This window comes from Dermochelys coriacea, chromosome 27, assembly GCF_009764565.3.
Source record: "Dermochelys coriacea isolate rDerCor1 chromosome 27, rDerCor1.pri.v4, whole genome shotgun sequence".
Taxonomy (NCBI): Eukaryota; Metazoa; Chordata; order Testudines; family Dermochelyidae; genus Dermochelys; species Dermochelys coriacea.
This window is the reverse complement of record NC_050094.1, coordinates 8,821,728-8,849,013: the sequence shown is the minus strand read 5'-3', so window position 1 is coordinate 8,849,013 and position 27,286 is coordinate 8,821,728. Positions and strand designations below refer to the sequence as shown.

Genomic DNA, 27,286 nt, shown 5'->3' with positions numbered 1-27,286 from the left:
CGCTCTGGCCCAGGGAGTTGCGACTGAATGCGGCCAACAGGAGGTGCTGTTCTGCAGCAGGTCCCCTCAATCCCAAGAGACTCCTGTGAAAACAAGGGGGTCACTGGGGCAGTTTCCCCCTGCCCCCCCCATGCCCTGTGGTGCCTGCTGGCTGCAGCATGCTCCTCCACTCCTGGCCCTAAACTGGCCTTGCTCGCCCTTTCTGCCACCTGCTGGCTCTCCCTTCAGAGGTGCCTTGTGGTGCCAGGGTGTTGCTGCTAGGCACGGCTGGCAGGAAAACCCTGAGTGGCGCAGCCTCTGGCACTCGTAGCTCTTGGAGAACAAGGCACTGTGCAGCCAGGTTAATTAGCTTGCCCGTTATAACCCCTTGGGCACATACCCACTGGGCACCTACCCCTGGGCACATACCCACTGGGCACTTATCCCCTGAGCACCTACCCCCCCTGGGCACATACCCACTGGGCACTTACCACCTGAGCACCTACCCTCCTGGGCACCTTTCCCCCTGGGCACCTACCCACTGGGCACCTACCTCCTGGGCACCTTTCCCCCTGGGCACATACCCAGTGGGCACTTACCCCTGGGCACATACCCACTGGGCATTTACCTCCTGAGCACCTACCCCCCTGGGCACATACCCACTGTGCACCTACCCCCTGGGCACCTATTGCCCTGGGCACCTACCCACTGGGGACCTACCCCCCAGGGCACCTACCCACTGGGCACCTACCCCCTGGGCACCTTTCCCCCTGAGCACATACCCAGTGGGCACTTACCTCCTGAGCACCTACCCCCCTGGGCAAATACCCACTGGGCACATACCCCTGGGCACCTACCCCCCTGGACACCTACCCCCCAGGGCACCTACCCACTGGGTACTTACCCCCCGGGCACATACCCACTGGGCACTTACCCCCTGGGCACCTACCCCCAGGCACATACCCCCCTGGGCACCTGCCCACTGGGCACATACCCAGCGGCACTTGACTCACCCTGGGGCTATTAGCTAGGCAGCCAGCTCTGGAGCTCGGTTCCACCTTGTCTAGACCCCCCCCGGCCGGATCCCTCCCTCGCCTTGTCTGTCCTGACAGCCTGTCCCTGTCAATCAGACCGTGGTTCTGGCTGGATTCCCAGGCTAACGGGGCAAAGATGGCAGCCCGGGGGCTGCTGTGGACTCCTTTCCTTACGGGCAAGTAACATCCTCTCTCTGCCCCGGGGTTTTGCTGCAGCAAGGGGAGGTGGGTGGTCTATCTGTATTGCAGAGCCCCGGGACTCGGGGGGCTGGGGGAGAGATGCCAGCAGCCAGCCTCCAGGCTCGAACAAGGGGGTAGGGCAGGCTATTCTGAGAGTGAGACACAGGGCACAAAACAATGCCCCTCCTTAAGGGCGAGGGGTACACCAGACAGAGACCCCCGCCCTGCCACTGGCCGCAGCCCGGAGCGTCATCGGCGACTAGCAAGGAGAATCCAGAAACTCGGACGAACCCAAGCAGCACCGGCTAAATATAGCCGAAGGTGCCTGTGCACCAAGTAGCAGGAGTCGGGGGACGGGCTGGCTTCCGTACAGGCCATTTCCCCCCCGCCCCCTGGAGGGCTCGCTCTGGCTGGGCCCAGCGGCTGGCTCCGCAAGGTGGAGGGGCAGGAGGCTTCCGTGGGAAGGTGGCGCAGAGCCAAGAGTTCAGAACCAGCTGGCGGCCCGAAGCCGGGTCTCGCTCTAAGCTTGGGGGATTCTGGCTGGGGTCCAAGCTGCCTCCGGGGGATTCTGGAGGGCCTATTTGGGGAGCTCTAGTTTGGTTTGTGGAGGCTGTTATAGGGTGACCAGGTGTCCGGTTTTCGACCAGAACACCCGGTCGAAAAGGGACCTTGGGGGCTGCGGTCAGCACCGCCGACCAGGCCGTTAAAGGTCCGGTTGGCGGTACTGCAGATCTAAGGCAGGCTAGTCCCTACCTGTCTTGGCATTGCGCTGCACCTTGGAAGCAGCAGATCCGGCTCCTAGGTGGGGGGTAGGGGGCATGGGGCTCCGCGTGCTACCCCCGCCCTCAGCACCAGCTCCACACTCCAATTGGCCGGGAACTGCGGCCAATGGGAGCTGTGGGGGCGATGCCTGCGGGCAAGAGCAGCATGCAGAACCCCCTGCCACACCTCCACCTAGGAGCCGGACCTGATGGCCACTTCTGCGGCGTAGCACGGAATCAGGACAGGAAGTCTGCCTTAGCCCCCTCACTGCACTGCTGACTGGGAGCCACCAGAGGTTAGCCTGCACCCCAACCCCCTGCCCCAGCCCTGAGCCCCTCCAACCCAGAGCCCCCTCCTGCATCCCAAATACCTCATCCCCAGACCTGCCCCAGAGCCTGCACCCCTAGACCGTGCCCTCACCCCCTCTGCTCCAGCCTGGAGCCCCACCCACACCCTGAACCCCTCATTTCTGGCCCCACTCCAGTGCCTGAACCCCCAGTTAGAGCCCTCACCCACTCCCACACCCCAACCTCCCACCCCAGCCCAGTGAAGGCGAGTGAGGGTGGGGGAGAGTGAGCCACCGAAGGAGGGGGAATTTACTGAGCGGGGGGGCAGGGCCGTGGGGCAGACGGTGTGGCCTCAGGAAAGGGGCGGGGCTAGGGTGTTCAATTTTGTGCGATTAGAAAGTTGGCAACCCTCTCCCGGGCTCTTGAGTTGGGCATTTTATCCCCAAGTCTCTCAATGCTTGGAAGAGGGAGGTGCCGAGTGGCTCCCGCTTTGACACGGAAGGAGGGGTCAGCTTGCCCAAGATCACCCAGGCTCTCTGGACTCACAGGCCCTAGCCACATCCCCTGTGCCACCCCGTCCCCCCGAGCTCCTCCTGCAGCTCTTATCTGGCTGGTTGCCCATTGCTCCCCTTGTCTTCTCCTGGCTGGACCTGGGGGAGCCCATATGACCACAGGACGCTCCCATTCCACCGGACCGCCAGCTGTAACCCAGTCCCTCCCCGCAGCGGTGTCCCTGGCTGGGATCCTGGCTGCTCTCCCCGATCGGAACGTCTCTCCGGTGGCCGGAGCCATCTTCGTCCATGAGCTGAAGAGGGAGCATTTCCAGGGGGCCTTCCCCTCCATTCGCAAGAACGACAGCGGTGAGTGAGTGCGCCGGGGGGGTCTCCCAGCCCCATGCCCACCCTGGCCCATGCTAATGGCTTCCTGGATTCCTATTGTCAGGTCAGTCCAATAACCGATCCAAGAGGAGGGGGCTCCACTGGGAACTGGGTCCAAAGGTGGCTGGTACCATTCCCTGACCACTCCCCAACATGGACTGACCAAGCTGTAGAACTAATATCAAATGTATATATCAATGCTCCATATACCCCAATATCTAATCTAATCTATCTATCTATCACCATACACACCCAACATCTATCTATCTATCACCAGACACCCCCCATCTATTTATCCCCATACACCCCCAATATCTGTCACCATACACCCCTCAACGTCTATCTATTACCATACACCCCCAACATCTATCTATCTATCTATCTATCTATCTACCTATCTATCACCAGACACCCCCCATCTATTTATCCCCATACACCCCCAATATCTGTCACCATATACCCCTCAACGTCTATCTATCACCATACACCCCCAACATCTATCTATCTATCTATCTACCTATCTATCTATCTATCACCAGACACCCCCCATCTATTTATCCCCATACACCCCCAATATCTGTCACCATATACCCCTCAACGTCTATCTATCACCATACACCCCCAACATCTATCTATCTACCTATCTATCTATCTATCACCAGACACCCCCATCTATTTATCCCCATACACCCCCAATATCTGTCACCATACACCCCTCAACGTCTATCTATCACCATACACCCCCAACATCTATCTATCTATCTATCTATCTATCTATCTATCCCCATCCATACTTATCTATCTACATATATATCCCAATATTAATCTAATCTAATCTATCACCAGACACCCCCCCATCTATCTATCTATCACCAGACACCCCCAATATCTCTCTCTCTCTCTCTCTATCCCCATCCACACTTATCTATCTACATACATATCCCAATATGAATCTAATCTATCTATCACCAGACACCCCCCATCTATCTGTCCCCATACACCCCCAATATCTCTCTCTCTCTCTCTCTATCCCCATACACATCTATCTATCTACATACATATCCCAATATTAATCTAATCTATCATCACCAGACACTTCTCTCTATCACCATACATAACCCACTGTCTATCTATCTGCAGTACCTCTCTCTCTCTCATATACAGCTATCTACCATTATTATTACTCATTCTGAGTAGCTCTCACTCTGGATCAGGCCCTTTCCAGCCATTTAGTAAGGGCTGGCCCCTGCTCAGACGCGCTCGCTGTGGAAGGACAGATGGACAAGCTGAGGATAGGGAAAGGGGACCAGCATCTCTCCAGCTGTCTCTCTTGTCGCCCTTGGGATCTCTGGGGGTGCAGTGCACACAGCACCGCTGGGCTTGGCTCCATATACGGGCCAGGCCATGGTGTAGGAACTGGCTCCGTGGCAAGTCCCAACGCTGTTGGGGTGGTATGAAACTTGGGCTGCTGGGATGGTGCCTCCCCTCCCTGCCTCTCCCCCGCTCCCCTCCCTTCTCCCCGTGAAGTCCATTGGGGACTTTGCTGTTGGTCTTGATTTTACATGGAAGGCGGGCAGCAGGATGAAATCTCAAGAGCGCTAGCCTGGTGGGGACTCTCCAAGTGAAGGCCCCTGAAAACCCTCAAACCATGTGTGGATCCTTTCAGAAATCCCGCCCAACACTCCCATCACCTTCCACGCCCAGCTGCTGGGATACCCCGACCTGCCCAGGTGGCTGCGTTACACCCAACGCGGGCCATATCGGACAGGCTATCTCTACGGGTCCCCCACCACAAAGGACGTCGGCAGGCAGCTCATCGAGGTATGGGGCTGGCGCTGTCCCCCGCAGAGCCCTGGGGCGCTGGCAGGACGCAGCGTCTTTGCGGGCAGGGGTGTGGCTTTGGGCCATTGCAGGTCGCTTTGTGGCAATGGGTGCTGTTGGGAGTGGTGCGGGTGTATGGGGCCGGAGGGGGGTTCTGGTGGCCTTGGTTGCCATGTGTGTGCGTCTGAGGGAGTAAGAGCCGATGTTGCTTGTGAGGGGCGGGTGGGTGCCTGGCTGTGTCAGCCTAGCCATGGGGGGCAGTAAACGCTTGGTAATCGGGACTAAACCTAACGCAATAAAGCTAAACAGCTCCAAAGTCCTATGGAGACCCTGAATTTTCTGGTTAGAGAGCCTAGAACCTGATGGCTTGGGCTGGTTGAGGAGCCTAGAACCTGATGGCTTGGGCTGGTTTGAAGAGGCTGGAAACTTGGCCGCAACCTGGGGGGCTCCCTTCCCCCTATTGATCAGGCTCTAGGAGCTGCTCTCTGGGCACTCGCGAGCCATCTCCCCATTCAAGGGCAACAGGGCAAACCCCCTGGAGCTTGGATTTCTCTGCCTTCTGCCCGGGTCTGCCATTTGAGCCACCCTCCCCAGCAGAAGGAGATGGCCTAGGTGGGACGTGACCTGGCTGGTGGCCATTTTGTTCTGTGCGCGGATCCGAACCTCTTTCTTCTTCTCCATGTGGCAGGTGACGGCGTATAACAGACACACCTATGAGACTGTGCGGCAAAGGGTCATCTTCACCGTTGTCCCCTCCCCAGGTAACGCCCCCGCCTTCGCTGCCATCACTACCCATACCCCTTTCCTAGCAACCTGCCTATCCCAGGCCCGTCGCCATCCCCTCGCCTGGGCAAGGCAAGGAGGAGCCAGCAGCAGCCCTGACCTGATGGTGCAATGATGGACCCATCTGCCGTGTCAAGAGAGCAAATACCACCCAGCCCTCCAAGCATCCATTAGAGCTTGCCCCTTCCCATAGACACCTCAGCATACTCATAATGCCAGAGGTCCTGGCCGTAAGACTCCAAGGCCCTTATGAGGTCTTTGCAGGTCCAACCCCGATGCCCTCCCAACGGGGTCTCTCCACTCCCTCACCGCAGATGCTCAAATGCCGTACCAGGCAGAGTTCTTCGTGAAGAACCGAGACGTGGAGGAAGTCCTGCCGGTGGACGCGCAGAAGCAGTTCCAGCAAGCCCTGGACATCATGCTGGAGCAGAAGGACTGGAGTATCATCAACATCACATCGGCCTTGGACCGGGGAGGCCGTGTTCCCCTGCCCATCGAGGGCAGGAAGGAGGGGTAGGGAGAGGGACCTTTCCCATAGAACATCAGCTATGACGGGACAGACAACTACCCATTGGCTTCCGTAGCTCTGTTTCTTCTCGAGGCTGCCCAGTGCAAGCGCTCATGGGGTCCCCCAGCCTAGCCCCTCAGCTTGCACTTCTGGGAAACTCCGTAGAGCCAGGGCTTGTCCTTGGGGCCAAAGGGTCCCTAGGCTGATTCTACCTGTCAGAAAGATCCCAGACCACTCCCCACAGCCAAGGGACTCCCAGACTGTTCCCCAAAGCTGGACAGCTCCTGGACCATTCCCCATGGCTGGGAGGGCTTCCCAACTGCTCCCCACAGCTTCTCTAGCTGAGGTAGGCTGGGGCTGCCATGACTGACATTCTCATGAGCTGTTACACCTAACCCCTCTTCCTCCCACCTTTCCTGTCCCTCTGTGCGTCTCCTCCCCAGGGTTTACATCAAGGTGGGCTCCCGCAGGCCTTTCTCCAACTGCCTGATGGAGGCCATGTCCTCTGACAACCAGTTCAGGTGCAGCCTGGAGCAGCAGCCGGTCATTACCTGCTACGACAGCTTCAGCCCTCAATTCAGAGTCGACTGGTGCAACATTACCTTGGTGAGGGTCTTTGACAATGTCTGCACTGCCCTGGGTATCTCGCATCCACCCCTTACTACTGGGGCAGGGGAGGGGGAGGAATCCTGACCCAGGAAATCCACTGATTTCACCTGGGTTTCCTAGACCCCCTGCCCCAGAGCTGGAGTCCCATCTCAGTGCACTAGGAGATGCCACTTATTACATATCTCTGCGCAACGGCAAAGATGAACCTTGGGGCCTCGCCTGGTCAATTGGTAGGGTATTGTGCTGGGAATCAGGAGACTTGGTTCTGTTCCTGCCTCGACTACTGACCAGCTCGGTGACCTTGGGCAAGTCTCTTCCCCTCCCACCCTTGTCTATTTAGGCCATAAGCTCTCTGGGGCAGCAGGGGCTGGCTTTTGCAATGGCCTCGTCGACACACAAAGCTGCACCTAGTTTAACTAAATCGGTGCCTTTACTCAAACCGCTGCAACCTGTGTGCGTAGCCCGGCCTTTGTGCGTCTGAACAGCCCCTAGAACAGCGGGGCCTTGATCTCAGTTGGGGCCTCTAGGTGCTGCTGGAAGCCAAATGCCAGGTCTCAAGGAAAGGGAGAGAGGTGCTCGGCAGAGGGGCGTCTTACGCAGCAGCGTGTCGCTGTGGAGAAAGAGGAGCTCTCGGCAGCATAATAACGAAGCAAACTGTCATTTTCACTGGAAATCCCCAATAACTCAGTTCCCGAAAGTATAGTGTGCCAGCCGCAGTGCTCCTTTCCACCAGCAGAGGGAGGCGGCTCCTTTGGAGAAGGTGGCGGGGTAGGGAGGGCTAGTGAGCTCTGCCAGGCCCTTATGCAGGGTCTGAACCATGGGGCCGGCACAGTCTTATTAAATCCCTAGGGGGATGATGGGGGGGGCATGTTGGAAGGGTCCCACTGCTCAGGAAATTGGAATAACTGGGGATGTTTATGGGCAAATCCCAGAGGATTCGATAGGAAACGTTACCCTGGCTGTAGGGTTCCCGATCAGCCTATGGGAATCAATAGGATGTTTCACTAAAGCTCTCCTCCCCCAGCAGCAGTCAATAGGCAGCGATTATTATTAAGGATCCGTATTAGGGCAGTGCCACCTAGCGGCCCCAACTCAGATGACGGCCCTGGTGGGCCAGGGGCTGGACCCGCAGAGTGAGTGGCAAAGGGCTCACAGACAAAGGAAGAGCCTATCCCTGATTTCCAGCCAGGGAACAAAGGTGCAGGAAGGTGGGGATGTACGGCGTCACGGGGGTACATCCCTGCTCTCCAGAGGCCCAGTTCGCCGCCTTAACCCCAGCCCATCATCCATTACTTCCTATCTATGGACCCCTAGAGGACTCCCCCCTGAGAGACCATGGTCGATCCTGCCGGCATCCCGGCGTCTTCTCTCTCTCTCTTCTCCTCCTTCAGGCCGATCTCTCCAGCCTCAGCGTCACAGAGGGGGTGCCCGTCTGGGGCGACGGGGTGCTGGAGGAGGGCAGCGAATACAACCCCCCCACGGACTCCCCTGAGAAGGCATTCTTGTCTAACTATCTGCTGACCATCCTGCTACCTCTGCTGGTGGCCCTCCTGCTCTGTCCACTCCTGGCCTACATCATGTACTGCAGGAGGGAGGGAGTGTAAGTTGGATAGATGCCCCTAGAGCCAGGAAATGGGAAGGGATGTAGGAATCAGCTGAAGACCCCCTCCCCCAGCTGATCGGGGTGCTCAGGACTTGCCTGTTTGCGGATGGCTGGAGCCCCCTCGGGCTGAGTGAAATCCACCCTGGCCAAAGCACTTAGCACCCTAAGGGCTGCGGATGCGCCTGGATTTTCGGCTGGCCCCTATGCTCTGGGGGGAATTTCCCCCGCTCTGGGAAACTGACCGTGCACCCGCCTGTCATGGTGGCGGGGAGAGAGTTCAGCTCCCGAAGCTGATTTTTGGTCACATCTTGTGACCTTTGACATACTTTTAACAGCTGAGCTCGCACTTCAGGAACATTTGTTGGCCCAATTGTCGCAAAAGCCCCCCCTTTCGGCCACTTGTGCTGTAGGAGGCTCTCCACTAGCGGTGAGACATATTGGGGCTATGCCACACAGCAGCTCCGAGTCCCTCCAGCAGAGGGCAGCGGTGCGCACACACTTCACTTCTCGCTGCTGTTCACATGGCTGGGGCCAGCCAGGCTGTCTATAAACACTTGCTCAAGGGTTATTTAAAGTTATGATTTATCTCTGCTGGGGCCTGGCTGCACATCTGGCTTAGCTGATGACAATTTTAAGCTCAGCTGTTGTCAATGTCTCATGACTGCTCCCCCCTTTCTTTTCCCTTGTAGGCACAAAAGGGATATGAAGACCTCGGAGTAAGTGATTCAGCGATCACCATTGTGTCTGCATGCGGGGGGGGGGGTGTGAGATTTGTGCGTGGGTGTGGGTTTGTGAGGCGGATTGGTGTGTGCGCTTTGTGCGGGGTACGGTTGTGTGTTTTCTGCCTGTTTGTATTTTAACATGTTTCCGGGCTTGGGCAATTTGTGTGCTTGCTTGCCAACGTGGGTGTGTATTTGGGGGGTTGTTTGAGATTGTGTTGGGTGGGTGGGGGTGTACACACCGAGTCATGTCAGTACCTGGGAGTTCTTTCTCCTCCCCACTCATATCTCACAACTGTCACATTGCCGTGAGTGTGAGCAGATCCGGACACAGGTCCCTGTGTTGGCCTGGGCAGACCCTCTGTTGACGGACCCTCAGGGCATGGCAATGCAGCCTTCAAACTTGGACTTAAGAGGCTCCAGGCTTGTCCTGCTCCCGGATCCCACGGTCATCACCTTCATTCCCTGCCTTCCTCTGCAGGGACGAAGGATCACGCAGATGAAGAATTAATCTCTTGCGTTTCTATAGCCCAGTTCATCCCCAAGCCTCCCAGAGCACTGATACACATAGGATGGGATTGCATTGCCCACCACTGAAATGCAGCCACCTCTGGAGTGGAACAAGGCAGCCATTTAAGAGCACATGCAGCAATGCCATGCCCCCCTTGAGTGCAGGAGGCTGCCCAATGAAGCAGGATGCAAATCCCCCCCATAGGATTTTGGGAAGAGCGCCAGGGCTAAATACCCCAACACTTGTGAGAGGTACCAGGGGATTGTTAATGAGAACGAATAGCCGCATGCCAATGGCTGCATCTGAATAGAGGAGCCATTGGTAGCAACGTCTCCCAGTCACCCTCCTGGGACCCTGAGGCCAGGACAAGCTCAGAAAGGAGGGTGCCACCTACTGAATCATCAAGGCTGGCCGGCATCCTGGCTCCCTGGGAAGATCCCTCAGCACCAGCTTTCCTCTTTCTGCCAGGTTTCCTGCTCCCAGTCTTTTAGGGGCCTCCTTCTTGGGTGCCGCTTTCTCTTTCTTCTTTCCCACCCCTTGCCGATTCTGAAGGAGCCCCAAGCTCTTGTGCCTTTCAGCTGCTGCAAGACCCCTTTGAAGACCAAGTTCTTGAGCACCCTCTGGAAGTGGTGCTTGTTCCTCCTCACGTGGTAGCCAGTGGCCATGATGATCTTCTTGACAACCTGCAGGGAAAGGACTGAGCACCCCTTGGACATGGCCACAGCCTCCAAAATGAGCTTGGAGACACCTTGACTTAGTAGCTTGGAAGGGTTGGCACCAGCTGGCTGGTTGAGCAGCCTAGAACCTGATGGCTTGGGCTGGTTTGAAGAGGCTGGAAACCGATGGACGGGAAGTATCAATTTTCTCAGTTCTCTCTGAATCCGGCTTATCCGAGACCAGAGTGGCCGCATCCAGGTTGGCTGACGCAGAGGACGGGACCTGGGAAGACTCACTTGTATCAGTCATTTTGCTCGCTGCTCCTTGCCTGGTGGGTTGGCAGCCAAATGTCTTTCCTGCCTCTTTACTGTGTATTTTCCAGCTTGGGATGCAGCCTCGAACCCTGGAGTGAAGTAGGCAGCCTGGTTGCTCCAGATCCAGCGCTGTGCAGATCGGCCTCCGTTCAGCGAATCCAGACCCCGGCGTGGGCTCCCCGTTCAGACCGATTTCCACAGCTCCTTGGGTTTAATTTCCAGGGATCTCAGTTAGGAGAGGACACAGGGAAGCTGCCAATTAACTGTTTCCTGAGTAAAAGTGCTGAATTTTTGCAGCTACTTTTCAATTTTGGTTCCTCGCAGGCTGACTTGGAGATCCAGGATCCTGGCTTGGCTGCTGTTTTCTTTGAGGACTTTCTCCCGCTAGGTACCTAGGGAAATGGACTCAGCTCGATCCTTCCCGCTGGATTCCAGTTGGCTCCCAGCGATCAAGTCAGCTAGTTCCATGTGAGGTTGCAGGCCTATCACAGATGTCCCTGGGCTCCAGGACAACCCGGCGGTAACCATGACAGGAAAACTGGGCCGGTTGTGATGTCATAAGGAGCTTGTGATGCCCATGTGTGTGTGTGTCACCCCATATCACAATTTTTACAGTCTGTGATTTAGAGATTTGAAGGATCTGCCAAGATGTAATTTGTCAAAAGGCCCTTGATTTGATTGAAATGGCGTCCTGCAGGCCCCTGGGCATGGGTTCAAGGCTCTCCTATGGCTTGCCGTGGAAGTTACTCTTATCCAGGGGTGGCAGAAGGGAGCTGATGGGCTGTGTCCTGAGTGTGTGTGTGCGCGTGCGCGTGTGTGTGTGTGTGTGTGGAATGGAGCGGGTCTAAGTGTGTCTGCAATGGAGTGAGCGTGTCTCCCTACATATCTATTGGGTATTCTGTGCCCAGAGCAGGAGGGGACCCAATTTCTGACATGTCAGCTTGGTGCTCAGTCAGCTGGCGGTAGGAGCCAGCCCCCAGTGCTTGTGTAATCAGAATCCTGGAATAAAGGCCAGCGGGTACCTCAGGGTCCTGGTCTCTGCCTCCTAGAGGGCATTGCACCCAGCGCCATGAAACTGCAAGCTACTCATGGTCGGGGGAGCCAAATCCCCGGCTAACCAGGACCAAGTGAACCTCACCGGGCATTTTCGTGCCACAGCAGGTGAATCAGATCGAACAGCAAGGGCACTAGCTTGGGACTCGATGGGCCTGGGTGCTAATCCTGGCTCTGCCACAGACTCATTGTGTGACCATGGGTACATCATCACTTCCCGTCTGTTTCTCCGCCTCCTTTGTCTGGTCAGATTGCAGGCTATCTGTATGCCTTCTCCATATTGGCTCCTATGCATGGAAGCCCTGCCAGTCCAGGATCTCTCTCCTTCAAGTCCTTCCACAAAGGGCACCTCTTCCCCTGGGGATATCAATCCCCACTTTTGCAACAACCCAGCACGCCCCCTGATCACTGCACGTTGTTTGTGCCTTGGTCCTCTGGCTTAATCGGAACGACAGAGCCTTGCAGAGCAGAGGGTCCCTTGCCCCATGATAAATGTGAAAGCTCAACCAGCAATATAGGGTGCTACTTGCCTCCCCCCCCCCCACGCACACAGCTTGGGAGATGTAAAGGGATCAGAGCCCCATGTGGTGTAAATACATCACCACTCCTTCAACCCCTCTCCCTCTCTTCTCCTGGTGGCAGGTTCCCAAGGATGTGCCTGGAAATGGGGAGTGTTTAAATACAACCACCATTTTATTTCTCGCAGGGGTAAACCTGTGGTAGGGGTGGGTCTATCCTTCAAGCGTTGGCTGGCTGCTGCCCAGCGTGGCTGGCTGACGGCTTGGCTTCCTTAGAAGATCCATCGTCAGCAGCTGCCCTCTTTCAGCCAGGCTTGTGGCTGCTATGCCAACCTTGAGGGGCCTCCCTCGTTTCGTGGGTGCCTTTTTCTTCCTGTGCCCTGTGCCCATCTTCTTGGCCAGCTCCTTGCCGATCCCAAAGGAGCCTGAAGCCCCGGTGCCTTTCAGCTTTTGCAGGAGCCCTTTGGTCACCAGGCTCAAGAGCACCCTCTTGAAGTGGGTCTTCTTCTTGGCCATGTTGTAGCCCGTGGCCACGATGATCTTCTTGAGAGCCTGCAGGGAAAGGCCGGTGTGCTTTTTCGAGGTGGCCACAGCCTCCAGGATGCACTTGGAGAGTCCTTGACTCAGTGGTTTGGACAGCTTGGCGAGGCTGACGCCAGGCAAGCTAGATAGTTTAGAGATCCGGCTGCCTGGTGGCCTGGTCTTCTTGGGGAGGCTGGAACCAGATGCCTCAGCCTGCTCGGGATTCTCACAGGTCTCTGCCGCTGGGTTAGCTGAGCCTACGTCAGCAGAACATGGGGCTGCTGGCTCAGGGTTCCCTGAAGCTGGGGTGGCTGAATCCAGGGGAAGAACCTCAGAAGGGTTTTGTGTATCATCCATTTTGCTTGCCAAAGGGAGCTGCTGCTCCTTGTCTGGATAGCCTGCACCCCTCTCCTGTCCCAGTTTAGGGTCTGCTCTTTCAGACCAGCTGAAGGTCTGTATTGTCTGGGTGTTCAGCGTTGAGACGTAGGACTTGCCAGGCGGCTAAAACCCTGTCGTCCTGCTGCCCCAGGACCAGCTCGCTGCACGTGGGCCCTGCTCACCGAGCCCAGCCTCTGGCTGGAGTTGTGTGTCCAGCTCTTGGCAGCTCGTGGTACAAAAGGGTTGGCCGCTGGAGAGGACCCAGGGAAAAGCTGCACCTAATGGTTGCGTTTGGGGATGCACTGATTCTTAGCTCTGGCCTTGCAGCCTTGGCCCGTCTTTGCCTGGCTGCCTCACTTGGTGGCTGTTCTCCTTGATAGTCCACAAGGGACCACTTTGTCTGCCTCACTGTGCTGGATTCTGGGCTGTGGTCAGCTGGGGGCGAGGGTACAGGGCAAGCAAGCGATGAGCTATAAGGCCCAGATCACTTGGCCACACTTGGGCTGCTAGAACACAGTGGTTGCCATGAGACTGGAGCTTGGTAGATTGTGACATCAGGTGCACCCTGTGCTGTCTGCATAGGGACGTGTCTGGGCACAGGCCCCCTTGTAGAGGAGCAGGGTAGTATCCCTTTAAATTGTTTGCAAGCCCGCTAGTGGTGCTCACTGTGCTCTGGGTGTTAGAAGCAGACAGGTAGAGCAGCAAGATCTATATAGCCAGGCTTCGTATTTAGTCAACAGGGTTGTTTGGAACCCAACTGTGCAGTATGCTGTCTTCATATTGTTGTGGGTTGCGAGGTGTTAACCAAAACCCCCCACACGTGACCAGAGACCCCTGAGTGCTGAGCTTTCCTGTGTGTTCCCAGGAGCAGAGGGCCAGGCTGCTCCGAAGCATTCAACACCCAAGCAGGGGCAGGTTTCGCGGACAGCTCAGGGTGGTGGGTGCACACTGGGTGCGGCGCTCCCTAGGAAATCCAGCCACGAGTGTCACAAACGGGAGTGGCAGGGCGCTGATTCCTGGCCTTTATTCAGGCGCCTAAATGGGAGCTGAGCTCTTCTGTAAGTTCTGATTGTGGGGGCCAAGCACTTGAAAATCTGGCCCATTGTGGGCCCAGTTCTCTTGTCACCAGATACCAACTTCCCCTGGGTTCCCCGGGAGTCACCTGTGTGCAGCGGTGGGACCATTTGGCCTAGGAATTGTACCTGAGTGTGCACCCACGTGTGTCCGTCCATACACCACTCGTCTGTGGGCATGTTCCTTGTTATTCTGTCCTTGCCAGTCTGAGGACACCCTGTTCCTCCCTTCACATCCACCCAGCCCCTGTAAGACTCTCCATGGCAGCGATCCTTCCTCTGGGCCATATTCTCTACAGCCTTGCTGTTGAGCAGTGCAAGGGGTTGCCTCCTTCCCGGAGGCCTGACCCTGCTGCATTCAATGCCCTGGCACCCAACTGCTGATCCCCTGCATGCCAGCACATTGCAGAATGATTGGCCCTGCCCGAGCCAGTCTGCCATCTGTGTGGTCTGGCGCAATTTTTCCCACACCAGCGTGGAATGAATTTGGTTATGTGCACTAATATGGAGGTGATGCGTGACACACAACCAAATTCATGTGGTGGGAGTGGGGCTGAGGGGTTTGGAGTGTGGGGGCTCAGGGCTGGGATAGAGGATTGAGGTGCAGGGGTATGTGTGAGGGCTCTGGGGCGGGGTCAGGGATGAGTGGCTCAGGGCTCCAGCTATGTGGATCTATGTGAGGGCGATGTAGGATGGGGCCGGGGGTGAGGGGTTTGGGGTGCAGCTCTCTCTCCCTGCAGCAGCACCTGGGCTGGGGGGGGGGGAGGATCAGGGGAACACAACACCACCCAGGAGAACATGGAAAGGAAGTTTCCAGCCACGTATGTGAATGATCCTCGCAAGACCCCAACCCTTCAATCCCAGCATCCTAGGTGCGTAGGCACGGGTCTGCATTTGGCCGTAATTCTCCAACTAAAGCACCAGCTGCCTAGGCAGGTCATCAGTAGCAGGGATTGAACCTGGGACTTCTCAAGCTTAAAGCAGGAGCCACCTCTGCTTGAGCTAACAGGAGTTGGGTGCCAGGGCGTTGAATGCAGAAGGGTCAGTGCTCAGGGAAGGAGGCAACCCCTTACACTGCTCAACAGCAAATGTTAGCCAGACCTTTAGGACAGAGCATGTCCTGAGTGAGCCTAGCTTACACCCGAACGGATCCACTGCCACTAGCCCACAGCATCCCTGGCAGACCCCTACGCAGGCCAGGGCCGTCCCTGCTGTGTAACTCCACCGGGGAATTGGCTTGACCCAGGGTTGTCTTGGGGAACTCAGCCGGCCCTCTCCCAGTCAGCCAGACCATCCTGCACCCTGAAGAGGTGAACTACAACAGCCACTTTCCTGAGCTCTGCTTCCAGCTGGGCTTGAGGGGGCTTCACCCCTCCCATGGCTGCTTGCTGGAGATTACCAGACCTTGACCTCCTTCTTCTTCTTCTTCTTCCTCCTCCTCCTCAAGCAGACCTTGGCAAGTGTCTCCTGGGTGGCCTTCTCCCCTTTCCTGGAGGCCCCCTCATCTTCCTGGTGGGTTTTGCCCTTCTGCTTTCCCTTGCTAGCTTTGGCAGCGCCCAAGGCCTGGATGTCCGTCACCTTCCTCAGGAGCTGCCTTGCCAGCACCTTCCTGAAGCAGTGCTTGTTTCGGCCCTTGCCATGGCGTAGCCTCCAGCCTCAAGGGTCTCCTGGATGGTTGCCAGGGGAACGGGCAGCTTGGAGTTTGCCACGGCCATCAGGATGGCCTGGGAGAGGCTGGGACACCTTGGTTTTTTGCTGCCTAGGAAGCTTTGATGGAGCTGGGGCTTGCAGGCCAGAGGAAACGGAGCAAGGCTGCTTGCCATTTTGCTCCTTGACCAAGCATCCTGTGCCCCTCAGGGGCACAGCTGCCCCTGCTGGCTGTTCTCGGGCTTGAGGGACACTCACCAGCCCTGACACAAGGCAGGCCACTGGCCCGTTGTTCTGGGCACTGGCCCAGTTCGCGATTGCTGCAGCTCAGGAAAGCCGCTGGTTGGTTTCTCGCTCCCACCGTTTGGTCCCATGCCTCCTGGCTGGGTAGGGCACATGGCTTGGTTGCTGCCTTCTCTCTGGGCCTCCGTCGCTGGTTCCCCAGGGGAGCCCTCGGTCTGGGCTGTTCTCCCAGGCAGGTGATGGGCAGGATGAGGCTAGCAGGAAGCTGCCCAGCAGTTGCCACCCCAGCCTATAAACCCAGTAACCACAGCAGCCCAGCTGGTGATGTCAGACCGCAAGTGCTCTCCTAGCCCGGCCTCGCTGGACGGCTTCCCCATGGGGTTGCTTGAGATGGTGGAGGGACGTGTCGATTTCACCCACCCACGTGTTGATTTCAGGCACCTCCGCCCTGATCCTCCTATGCATGCCCGAGGATGGGAGCATCCATCCATGTTCAGCTCTGTGTTACGGGAACATTGGGGGGCTCTCTCTGCCCTTGGTGGAGGGTGGGGATCCTTGGAGACCTGAGGACTCCCCATCCCCGCTTCAGCTCCACTCACTCTCCCGAAGTGACCTGGCCTCAGGACAGGGTCTCCACCTTGGGACAATTGGTTCCAGCATCCGCACTCAGAGGGATGAGAAATCAGATCTTCCCCTTCAGCCCCATCCAAGGAGTTTGAGCTATTCCATTCTCTATAGGATCCCATGCTGCCCTCAGCCCTGCAGTGTACGAGCACCTGCCAGTCGGGCATTCAGCAACGTAGCCAGCATCAGTCATGGGAGGATCATGTCCTCTCCCCTGGGGGAGGAGTGTGTGGGCAGTGGAGGGTTCTGTTTTTGTAGGGTTGGGTCTTGGAAATGTGTGTGAAGGCGGGTGGGAGCTGCGCTCCGCACCTTCCACTCCAAATGCCAGGGGGCTTGGGGTGGGCCTTAGCTCCTGGGGAAGTTCGTCCCACAGACTGGGACCAGCCCCTGTCAAATGCCGTCTGCCCCTCTGGGTTGATCGGACCCCCTCCTCCCCTGGGTTCAAAGAAGAGAGAGGCCCGAGCACAGCGAGGGAATCCATTCCACCTGGTTTCTGTGATCAGCACTTTGGGCTGACTTTGCTGCATTGCAACCCCATACTGGTCCCCCGTCCCCATGTAGGTGGGGCTAGATGCTACTTAGTTCAGAGCCTTGCAAAGGCTCCAGTCCCAGGAACTCAGGTTCCATTCCACCCCCAACCTCTTCCTTTCTCCGGAGTTTCAGGTGCCTTCCCACCCTTCGTCCCTTCTTGGTGCCAGAGGCCGGCGGGAGAGTTGACATGCAATCTTATATTCATGGCAGTGCTACACCTCTGGCTCTGGAGGTCCTCCCACTTTCACCGGCTGCTGCCCAGCCTGGCCAGCCTCTTGGCTCCCTGGAAAGATCCCTCAGCACCAGCCTTCCCCTTTCTGCTAGGTTTCCTGCTCCCACTCTTTGGGGGGGGGGGGGAGCCTCCCTCTTTTCTTGGGCACTGCTTTCGCTTTCTTCTTTCCCGCCCCCTTGCTGATTCTGAAGGAGTCCAAAGCTCTGGTGCCTTTCAGCTGCTGCAGGAACTCTTTGGAGATCAGGTTCTCAAGCACCCTCTGGAAATGGTGCTTGTTCCTCTCCATGTGGTAGCCAGTGGCTACAATGAGCCTGCAGAGAAAGGGGGTGGCCACAGCCTCCAGAATGAGCTTGGAGACACCTTGACTCGGTAGCTTGGAAAGGTTGGCACCAGCTGGCTGGCCGGACAGCCTAGAATCGGATGACTTGGGCTGGTCAGAGAGCCTAGAACCTGATGCTGGTGTAGACTGGAGAAGCTGGAAGATGATGGATTGGAAGTACCGGCGTTCTCAGGTATCTCTGAACCTGGATTAACCAAGGATCCAGGGTGACTGATTCAGAGGAGGGAACCTGAGAAGACTCACTCATATCAGTCATTTTGCTTGTTGAGGGCTCGGTTGAAGGCCAGATGTGGGTGGTAACCGTAGGAGCCATGGCTGGTGCATTGTGATGCCATAAGGGGAGAGAGAGAGAGAGAGAGAGAGAGAGAGAGAGAGAGTGTGTGTGGCCTTAGATCAGACTTCCCCATGTTGGATGGAGGCCTATCACAACACATTAACAGAAAACATACTGCCCCCTGCACCTCCTGAGCCCTGACAGATCACTCCACCTAGCTGCCACCTCTGGGGTGGCACATGTTGGCTGTTTAACAGCACTCAGCAAAGCTACATGATAGTAAAGGGAGGGGAGAAAAGCACTGTACCCACTGAAAGTGCAAGAGGAACTTTGATGATTATATATTTATTCCGCCTCCCTAATTTGGACTCAGGAGCGCACAGACAGCTTGACTCGTGCAAATCATGCCACAAAACCTTGAATGGCCAGAGGCCTGGTTTCCCCCCTCATCTGAGAGAGGAGCAGGCTGCCTTCAAAGCACATGGAGAGGCTCCAGTTCAAGATTAAGTGGGGATGGATCACACAAGTTATCAAGAACCAGTTCTGTAATCCCACCGAGTTCTCCCCCGCACCACAATGGCCCAGACTGATGACCCTTAGCACAGAGTGCTGGGAAGGCTTTCAAGCCTACCCTCCTGACTTTCAAGGCTCTTTCCTCTTTGCATCTCACTTTGAAAGGATTCACCCAGACACGGGAGAGCTTTACAATACACGGATCTCTTTATTAAGCCCTGTTTTACAGCGGAGCCCCAGCGGGGGATGCAATCCCTCATTCGGCAGTTGGCCGTTTCCTACCCCGGCGAGCTGGCCGGCTGGCTTTGGAGGACACGCGTTTGGGTGCCTTCCTCCTCCCGGGCTTCTTTCTTTTCTTGGCAGCTACTTGATTCTTCTTCTTCCCCTCCCTCTTCTTCCTGCCGGCGCGAAAGGAGCCTGAGTTGCCCATCCCAGCCATCTGCTTCAGCAGCCCTTTGGAAACCAGCCCCTTGAGCACACGCAGGAAATGGGTTTTGTTTCTCACCACGTCATAGCCTGCCTTGGTGATTATCTTCTTCAGGGCCTCCAGGGAGAGGCCTTGGCATTTCGGGGAGGTGGCCACAGCCCAAAGGATGAGCTCCGAGACGCTGGGGCTGGCATGCTTCGAGGTCGTGGGGGCTCCTGGGCTGGTGGGCAAATCTTGGGGTTCTGATGCCAAAGAGGACCCCTTACAAGGTTCACACAGATCAGTCATTTTGCTGGCCGATAGGAGACACTGCTCCTTGACTGGCCTTCAGATTGGAGCCACCTCCCGGCTGCCCTGGCTGCGTGGTCTTGTTTCCGGCTGGAGGTGTGGCCCCAAACGATGCGACGTGGGGCGGTTGGCCCTGGCGTAGCTCCCTGGGGATCTCCTCCTCTCTCGGCGCCGATCAGTCTCCGGCCGTTCACGCGGCGTCCCGCTTCCTCGGTTCGAAAGACACAGAGGACCCAGGGAACACTGCCTTTAACAGCCCCTTTATGAAAGCGCGGGGTGGGGTCCGTCACACGCGAGGGCTTTTGCTCCTCACTGCTGGGCTCAGCGGGGCCAGTACTCGATTGCCTCTCTTGCCTCGTTCCTCTGCCGGCTCCCTGCATGGAGGAGGCTGGGCAGGCAGTGGGGGAAGCTCCCAGGCAGACCCCACCCCAAGTCACTGGTCCAAGCTAGTAACCGTGGTAGCGCAGCCTGGTGCGTTGTGATGTCGGAGGGGCCCTGTGATGCAGGAACGTGGCCCGATGTGACTGGTTTCCCCTGTGACATGGCCACGCAGCTAAGGAATAGGCCGAGATTTTAAGGAAGCAAAGCGAATCGTCGCTCAAATCCAGCCTGCGCTATCCCTGCAGAGCTCAGCTCACGAGCCAGGGTTGGCGTCGGAGTGTGTGTGTGCACACACGGGGCGGGGGGGGGGGGGAAATCCTGGCCCCAGCAATGGCAGTGGGAATTTTGTCACTGACTTCAACAGAACAAGGATTTCATTGTGTGTGTGTGTGTGTGTGTGTATATGTGTGAGAGAGAGAGAGCGCGAGCGTAGCTCTTTGGGACAAGGGCCATCTGTGTCCTGGGTTTGTACAGCGCCCTGCACTCTGGGGTCTGGGCCCAGGATAGGTTCCTAGGTGCTACCGTAATACACTCAATACGTAACATACAGCGCCTAGCACCGCGGGGTCCAGGACTAGGGTTCCAAGGCGCTACCGCACTACAAATCAATTATTATTCTCCCTCCCCTCCCCCCGGCCAGGCTAATTGTGTCATCTCTGCTCTCCCCCATCTCCTGGTTGTCAGTGTCCAGATGGTGCATCACAGCACGATCCACAGCAACACGGAGGAGCTGAGGCACATGGCCAGCAACCGGGACGTGCCCCGCCCTCTCTCCACCCTGCCCATGTTCAACGTTCGCACGGGCGAGAGGGTCTCCCCGCTGCAGGGCCATCAGGACAGCGCCCACGTCCCGCTCATCCTGGCCCAGCAGTGAGTGTTCCCCGCCCGTCTGGGTCAGGGCCCACAGAATGGGTTTGATAATTGATTGGTTGGGGGGGGGGGGGGGAGGGCGCAAAGTCGTAGCCTGGGGCAGGTGGCTCCTCCCCTTTAAGGGTTAATTGTTCCCCCTAGGCAGTCAGTGGGCTTGAAATGGGGGGAGCCAGAGGAGAATCAGGCCTCAAGGGCTTGATTTGTCATTGCTCTGTGGCCTCTTTGCCCCAGCAAGGAGGCTGCAGGGCAGGTGGAAGGGCTGAATGGGGAATACCCCCCAGCACAGCCCCTGCCTTTCAAACAGGGGTGTATGAGGCCGCATGGGTGGCCCCACAGACAGTTGGTCCCCAGGGCTGTAGCTACACTGCCTTGTCAGCACATCTGGGGTCGGTAGGATGTAGGGACTGACCCCTTCTTGGGCCAAGAGGGTAGTTCAGCCTCTGGGGTCCATGGAGACCTTGGCCTCTCTGCTGGGGCAGCCAGCAAGGGGCTGGTGGGGGGGGGGGGGAAGCTGTTTAGTCAATTCTCCTGCTTCCTTTGGATTAAAACACTAGATGAAAAGTGTGGCTGTAAAGGCTATTTGAAAGCTGGCCCTTTAACTGAAGGCAGGGTGACCTAATGATTAGCGCACAGGACTGTGATTTAGGAGACCTGGGCTCTAGGCCCTGAGCCACTGCTTGCTCATTTTTTGGCCTAGGTTATAATATTTTACCCAGGCTGAGGTCTTCAAAGGGGGAAAGCTATACAGGGGTAACATTATTACGACCAGGGCTTTTCTCTCCTTTTCCCCCCCAGGTAAAGACCAAGATGGGGCATTCCTGTCTCTTGACTCCAGGGGATTCACTGCAAACAGCCAAGGAATCTTTTGTTGGTTGGGGAGATGGGGGAAATCTTGTTTTTCCACTGTGAGAAATAGAGTAACAGGTGGGGACTAAAGAGATCTGTGTGTGTGTGTGTGTGTGTCTGTCAGAAGCAGAAGAGAGGCAGGGAAGTAATAAATAGCAGTGATTGATTAAAACACTGAGCAATGATTAATTAAAGCACGTTTTAATATGAAATTTGGTCTCTGTGCTCCGGCTTTGCTGCTCCCCAACTCTAGGACAGAAAATATCATGTTGCCTCGCTATAAATCTATGGTACGCCCACATCTTGAATACCATGTGATGCTGTGGTCGCTCCAGCTCAAAAAAGATCTATTGGAATTGGAAAAGATTCAGAAAAGGGCAACAAAAATTATTAGGGGTCTGGAACAGCTTCTGTATGAGGAGAGATTAATAACACTGGGACCGTTCAGCTTGGAAAAGAGACGGCCGAGGGGAGAGATGATGGAGGTCTATAAAATCATGACTGGTGTAGAGAAAGTAGATAAGGATGTGTTGTTTACTACTTCTCAAACACAAGAACTAAGGGTCACCAAATGGCATTAATAGGGGGCAGGTTTAAAACAAACAATAGGAAGTATTTCTTCACACAATGCACAGTCAACCTGTGGAACTCTTTGCCAGAGGATGTTGTGAAGGCCAAGACCATAACAGAGTTCAAAAAAGAACTAAAGTTAATGGCGGATCGGTCCATCAACGGCTATTAGCCAGGATGGGCAGGGATGGTGTCCCTAGCCTCGGTTTGCCAGAAGCTGGGAATGGGTGACAGGGGATGAATCACTTGATTACCTGTTCGGTTCATTCCCTCTAGGGCACCTGGTATTGGCCACTGTCAGAAGACAGGGTACTGGGCTAGATGGACCCTTGGTCTGACCCTGTAGGGCCATTCTTATGTTCCCCAGAGATAGGTGTAAGCTGGCAGACCTTTTTAGGGTGCTTGCCAGAACAGCTATTAAGGGGTTAATATTGCCTACAGCCATAAAGGACCCCAGCAGGGAACGTGGAATCACAGGCACACCCCTTCTCACGCCAGTGCCCTCCCACCACACATACGGCACAAGGGTAGAAACACACTCATGCAGCTGGGTACACGGGGACCGGGCCACGAAGACCTGGCTTGGGAAAGCCAGCTCTTCTTCTCTGTGGTGTGGGCCCGTGCAAGGTATTGAAGATCACAGAGGGAGTGTCTAAGCTATATGGACATGAGCCAAAATTTCTGGAACCCCCTTAGCCAAAGCAGAGGCCTGAATGGAAGAGAGAACTGGGCTTCCAATCGGGAAATGAACTCTTTCTCTGGCCGTTTGCACTGTTGTTGTAGCCATGTTGGTCCCAGGATATGAGAGAGACCAGGCAGGTGATGCAATATCTTTTACTGAACCAACTTCTGGTGATGAGAGACAAGATTTCGAGCTCCACAGAGCTCTTCAGGTCTGGGAAAGGTACTCGGAGTGGCACAACTAACTTCCAGCAGGAACAGGTTGTTTAGCATAAGGAGTTCACCCTGAATGGTCTCTTGCAACATGTGTTAAGTGGGCAATTAACACCCCTGTAGTCTTGGGCCAAAAGAGGGATAGTGGGTTACAGATTGTTGTAATAAGCCATAATTAAGGCTACGTTTATGTCAGGGAGGTCAAGCAACAGGTGACAGACTCCCAAGGGGTCCCTCCTCAGGGTTCCAGTGACGGGGGACACCTTGGGTGAGCCCTGGCCAGGGTGTCCTGTTTTCTCTTGGGGAAATATGGTCCCCCTGCAGCTCCCAGCCACCATGGGCGGACGGCCCCCCCCCCCCCCCCCGCAGCTTCCAGCTGCCACTGACAGAAGGGGAACTTCACAGCTCTGAGCCACCGTGGTGGCGGGGGAAAACCATGAAGCCACAGCAGCAAAAGTCACAGACAGCTCACGACTTCCGGGAATGTTTGTTTGTGACTTTTATTGAACATAGCCATGACAAAATCTTAGCCTTAGCCATAGTCAGTTGTGCAGCGTGTTCAACCTGACAGCTGGTGGAGAAACAGAATTTCCATGATTTGGGAGGAAAAAATAATTCCAAATTGGAACCACACACCAAATTTCTAAATTTCCAGCAAAACAAAATTTCTTGAAAACCTTTTGCTGTGTGTCAGTTGTAGGGGTTGGCTTCTTTCCATTTTGATTTTTTTTTTTTTTTTTAGCATTTTACAAAACCATGTCCCATCAAATTAATCATAGAATCTATGACTGATTTGATGGGACATAGTTTTATAAAATGCTAAAACATGTTAAATACTCTTATCAAAATGCTTTGGGTCTATTTTTTCACCCCCTAAACGAAATTGTCAAAAAGCGACAGGATGTTTTGATCTTGCTGAAATTGCATTTCCCAGTGAAAAAAATATTCCCTGGGAAGATTTCTAACCAGCTCTATTCGATAGCAGGCCAAACTAGTCAGCCTGAAGTGTGTCAGGTTGTTTGTTGGATGGGTGGGATTTCTGAAAAATCCCAGTGTACATTTGCTTTCTAGGGAAGTCTCTCTCTCTCTGATGCTCCCCATCGCCCTTTTCCATCTTATGTTCCTGTGTCAGCTCCATCCTTCCGTTAGACTGTGGAGATCAGAGCGCCTAGAATAGGGAAGCCCACCAAGACTGGTCTTTCAGAACCCACCCGAATCCTGCTTTGCTTCCTTTAGGGGAGTATTCAGCAGAGACTTTATGCCACGTTGGGGTGATCCGCTTCTGCATAGCGAGGAAGGTATTCACTGAGCAAAGGGGGTTTCAGACCCTAGGTGCTGACCTCCCTGTTAATCGCACACACAGTTATGATAGCAAGATCCCAGAGCTCAGTCACACACAGGAGCATGGACTCACAACCAGCCTCCCACCTGACAAGGATCACAACGAGCCATGCCACAGAGACTCACAGGAATCCCAACACACAACTAAGCCCCCGCCCCCACCCCCAGAGGAGAACAGGCTCACAAGCACACTTGGAAACACAGACTCACAACCAGCTATGGATGCAAACTCACAATCATACACATGCAAGAAAGACTCTCAACCACATCCATCAACCTGAAAACCACACACAAGAACACAGGCTCACAAACTGCCAAACAAAGCCCTCTCCGTTTTATCTAGGGCCTCATTGTCATTGTCTCTGTCCACATAAGTGTAATTTTTAGCCCACCACAGATCATCCATGTAATAAGGCAACTCCCCTGACTCAGGTACCCATCTGTAACACAACAGGTGTGCCTTGCCTCATTTTCCCTCTCACTCTACCCATAAAATGAGCACAGCCCCTCACTGTCCAATACATCCTTGATTCACATGCGCCCATTCAGGAATCCCCCCAAATCCTTGTAACAAAATCCTTCTCCAGTTTCCACACTAACCCGAGAAAGATACAGCAGGCTTTTCCAGGCCCCTCTCCAGGGACAGCACCTCCAGCTCCCCACCCAAGAGTCAATGGCAGCACTGGGGTCCCAGTTCCCTTCCTCTGACCCTGGGCCCCACTCTGCAGGCCTCCTAGATGGCAGCCAAACTCCTGACTCTTACCACAGCCCCCAAGTCAGGTCTCCTGCAAGACAGCTCCCTGCAGGGCTCCACTCCCCAGGTCCTCCTGCCAGTGTGAGTCCTACACCTGCCCAGGACACCTCCCTCCAGGGTCCACCCTCTTACTTCTGGGCTTGGCTTCATCTTACTGAGCTGGAGCTTCCCCCTTTGCTCCAGGGCCACTGCCCCATCTTTCTGCCCACCAAGGTCCCCAACACTGGTCAGTTCTCACCTGTGGTTCTGATCCAGGTCTCCTCTGAGCTCAGCTCTTTCTCCTGTGGTTCTTTTCTTTTCCAGCCCCTCCTCCTGCTCCCTGGCTCTAAATCACCCAATCTCCAACCATGTAGGGCCCAGGTGCCTTCCCTTAAGCCTAATTAGGTGGGTCAACTGACCAGACACAGGTGCACTCCCATCTCCCTTCTTAAAGGGTCGGTGACAATCCATATATGAACACAGACCTCTAGCCACCCCTGCGCGTGTGCACGCACGTGGATGCAGACTCAATTTCCCCACCACACAAGAACTCAGATTCCCAGCCAGCCGCAAACCTACACAAAAACACCCCCCCCAAACAAACACAACAGCACAGACTCACACCCCCCATCCAAACAAGGCTAGCCTCACACTCAGATGCACGTATCCAAGACCAGACTCACAACCACCCCCCACACAGACATCTCCCCATATTCGGGAACCCAGACTCACAACCACAGGCACACGCAAACAAGGACACAGACTCACAACCCCGCACATAAGAAGATGGACTCAGAAGCATCCTCACACGACAACGCAGCCTCCCCAATGCAGACATGCTCACACATGCATCCTGCTTTCATTTACAGGTGTGTAGCTGTGGCCGGCTATCAGCTGTATGTACAGATATCTCCATTTTCTGTATGTACAGATATCTCCATTTTCTCACCCACTCGGCTTAGAGGCACTCACTCCTTCAGACATGCAGCTTCCCCAGTTCTTTCTCGGGTCCACCAACAGCAAACACATGTCCTTTCCTCTCGGCCCGGCTTTCCCTCTTTGCTTCTGAAAAGGACCATCTCACACCTGGGAAATTGCTGCAAGACCCACGCATCTCCGAGGCAATTCGCTGGATCCCATCACATTCCTAATGTGCTCCCAGGCCCGGTGCCATCACTCAAGCTGCAGCAGCTGCTGTCAGCGATGAAAGAGCATCTTTCTCTCCTCTCCTTGCTCGAGAGCAGATGTAAACCGAGCCAAAAATGCCAGGAGTGGGGCGAGGTTAAGAAAACAAGAGGTGCCAAAGAAGGAACAATACGACTATGCAAAAACTAAGACCTCTGGCTAATTCCTAAGCGCGCAGGGAGAGTTTATGGCAGAGTCCAATCGAATTAGGACCCTCAAACATTTCCAGTTCAAGAGCAGCGCTGGGTCCTCTGCCCGGTTCTGGAGCAGCGCTTGACCGTTCAAAACCAGGGCTCCCATCCGCCAATAAAATCCACTGGCTTGTTGAGATTTTGCTGCCATGCCCCGTCACTACCAGCCCTCCCACGTGCCATTAGAAAGGGTCGTGCTCCGGGAGGGCCAGAGTTTCGAAAGGAGCTCAACCCCGGTGAAAAGCAATATAGCCACTTAACATCTGCAGGGTCATTCCTCTAGCCCCCTGTTTCATTGCTGCAGAAGCCGGTGAGCCCCTGCCCTCTGTATTTTCCACCAAATGCATCTGATGAAGTGAGCTGTAGCTCACGAAAGCTTATGCTCAAATAAATTTGTTAGTCTCTAAGGTGCCACAAGTCCTCCTTTTCTTTTTACGAATACAGACTAACACGGCTGCTACTCTGAAACCTGCCCTATTCTAGTGTGTCTGTAAGGGTGCTCCTGTTAAGGTGAAGAGGGATGGGAAGGCAAGAATTAGTGGTTGAAAAGTAGGTATAAATGAGAGAATGGAAGGAGGAGAAACACACGCACACGCACACACAAGCACGCACACACACGCAATGCAGCATGGGGAGGGGGAACCCACCTAGGGGAACTGACTCTTTAATCTGTACAAGAGGGTCCAATCATTGCTCATGGAACAGGCTCCCGACAATGCGAATTTACTCCCCAGCGCGACTCCCAATGGGTCCAAACCCACAGATCCTCGCAGATTCTTCCTTGCTGGCCGCACAAAACCTCCGGCCACAAGATTCCACCTCCTTCCACTTCTGCTTTTGCTCTAAGGAACAGGAGCAGCTGCAACAGCAGAAAATGACTCCAGCCCCCCCGCCCCCCAGCTTCTCCAAGCTCCACAAGGGAAACAAACAACATCTGCTGAGAGGATCAGTTCAGATCACAAGCTGG

The 27,286-nt window shown here is 55.4% G+C and overlaps 2 protein-coding genes across 3 annotated transcripts; one reads left to right on the top strand and one right to left on the bottom strand.

Annotated features, from left to right (window-relative positions):
* The first annotated feature begins 1,113 nt into the window (after window positions 1–1,113).
* Window positions 1,114–27,286, top strand: SGCA (sarcoglycan alpha). 2 transcript variants are annotated; one of them, XR_006277321.1, is made up of 11 exons: window positions 1,114–1,189; window positions 2,968–3,102; window positions 4,787–4,941; window positions 5,630–5,702; window positions 6,039–6,237; window positions 6,676–6,838; window positions 8,233–8,441; window positions 9,134–9,160; window positions 20,374–20,559; window positions 21,355–21,516; window positions 27,275–27,286. XR_006277321.1 is itself a non-coding variant. In XM_038385654.2 (10 exons), the coding sequence occupies exons 1-10, from the start codon at window positions 1,150–1,152 to the stop codon at window positions 21,356–21,358; spliced, it is 1,191 nt and encodes a 396-aa protein (XP_038241582.1). In that variant the 5' UTR covers window positions 1,114–1,149; the 3' UTR covers window positions 21,359–21,597. The 2 variants fall into 2 exon arrangements, 1 of the variants encoding a protein (XP_038241582.1); XM_038385654.2 differs by lacking the exon at window positions 27,275–27,286 and having other exon boundaries at window positions 21,355–21,597.
* LOC122457667 (spermatid-specific linker histone H1-like protein) lies at window positions 12,430–13,095 on the bottom strand. Its single transcript, XM_043503495.1, has one exon. The coding sequence runs from the start codon at window positions 13,093–13,095 to the stop codon at window positions 12,430–12,432; it is 666 nt and encodes a 221-aa protein (XP_043359430.1).

Excerpts from the sequence above, each read along its gene's own strand:
- LOC122457667 (XM_043503495.1), bottom strand. The coding sequence starts at position 13,095 with ATGGATGATACACAAAACCCTTCTGAGGTTCTTCCCCTGGATTCAGCC.
- SGCA (XM_038385654.2), top strand. The coding sequence starts at position 1,150 with ATGGCAGCCCGGGGGCTGCTGTGGACTCCTTTCCTTACGG. Across the intron at positions 1,190-2,967 it reads GTGGACTCCTTTCCTTACGG|CGGTGTCCCTGGCTGGGATC; the intron begins GCAAGTAACATC and ends CCCTCCCCGCAG. Across the intron at positions 3,103-4,786 it reads CATTCGCAAGAACGACAGCG|AAATCCCGCCCAACACTCCC; the intron begins GTGAGTGAGTGC and ends GGATCCTTTCAG.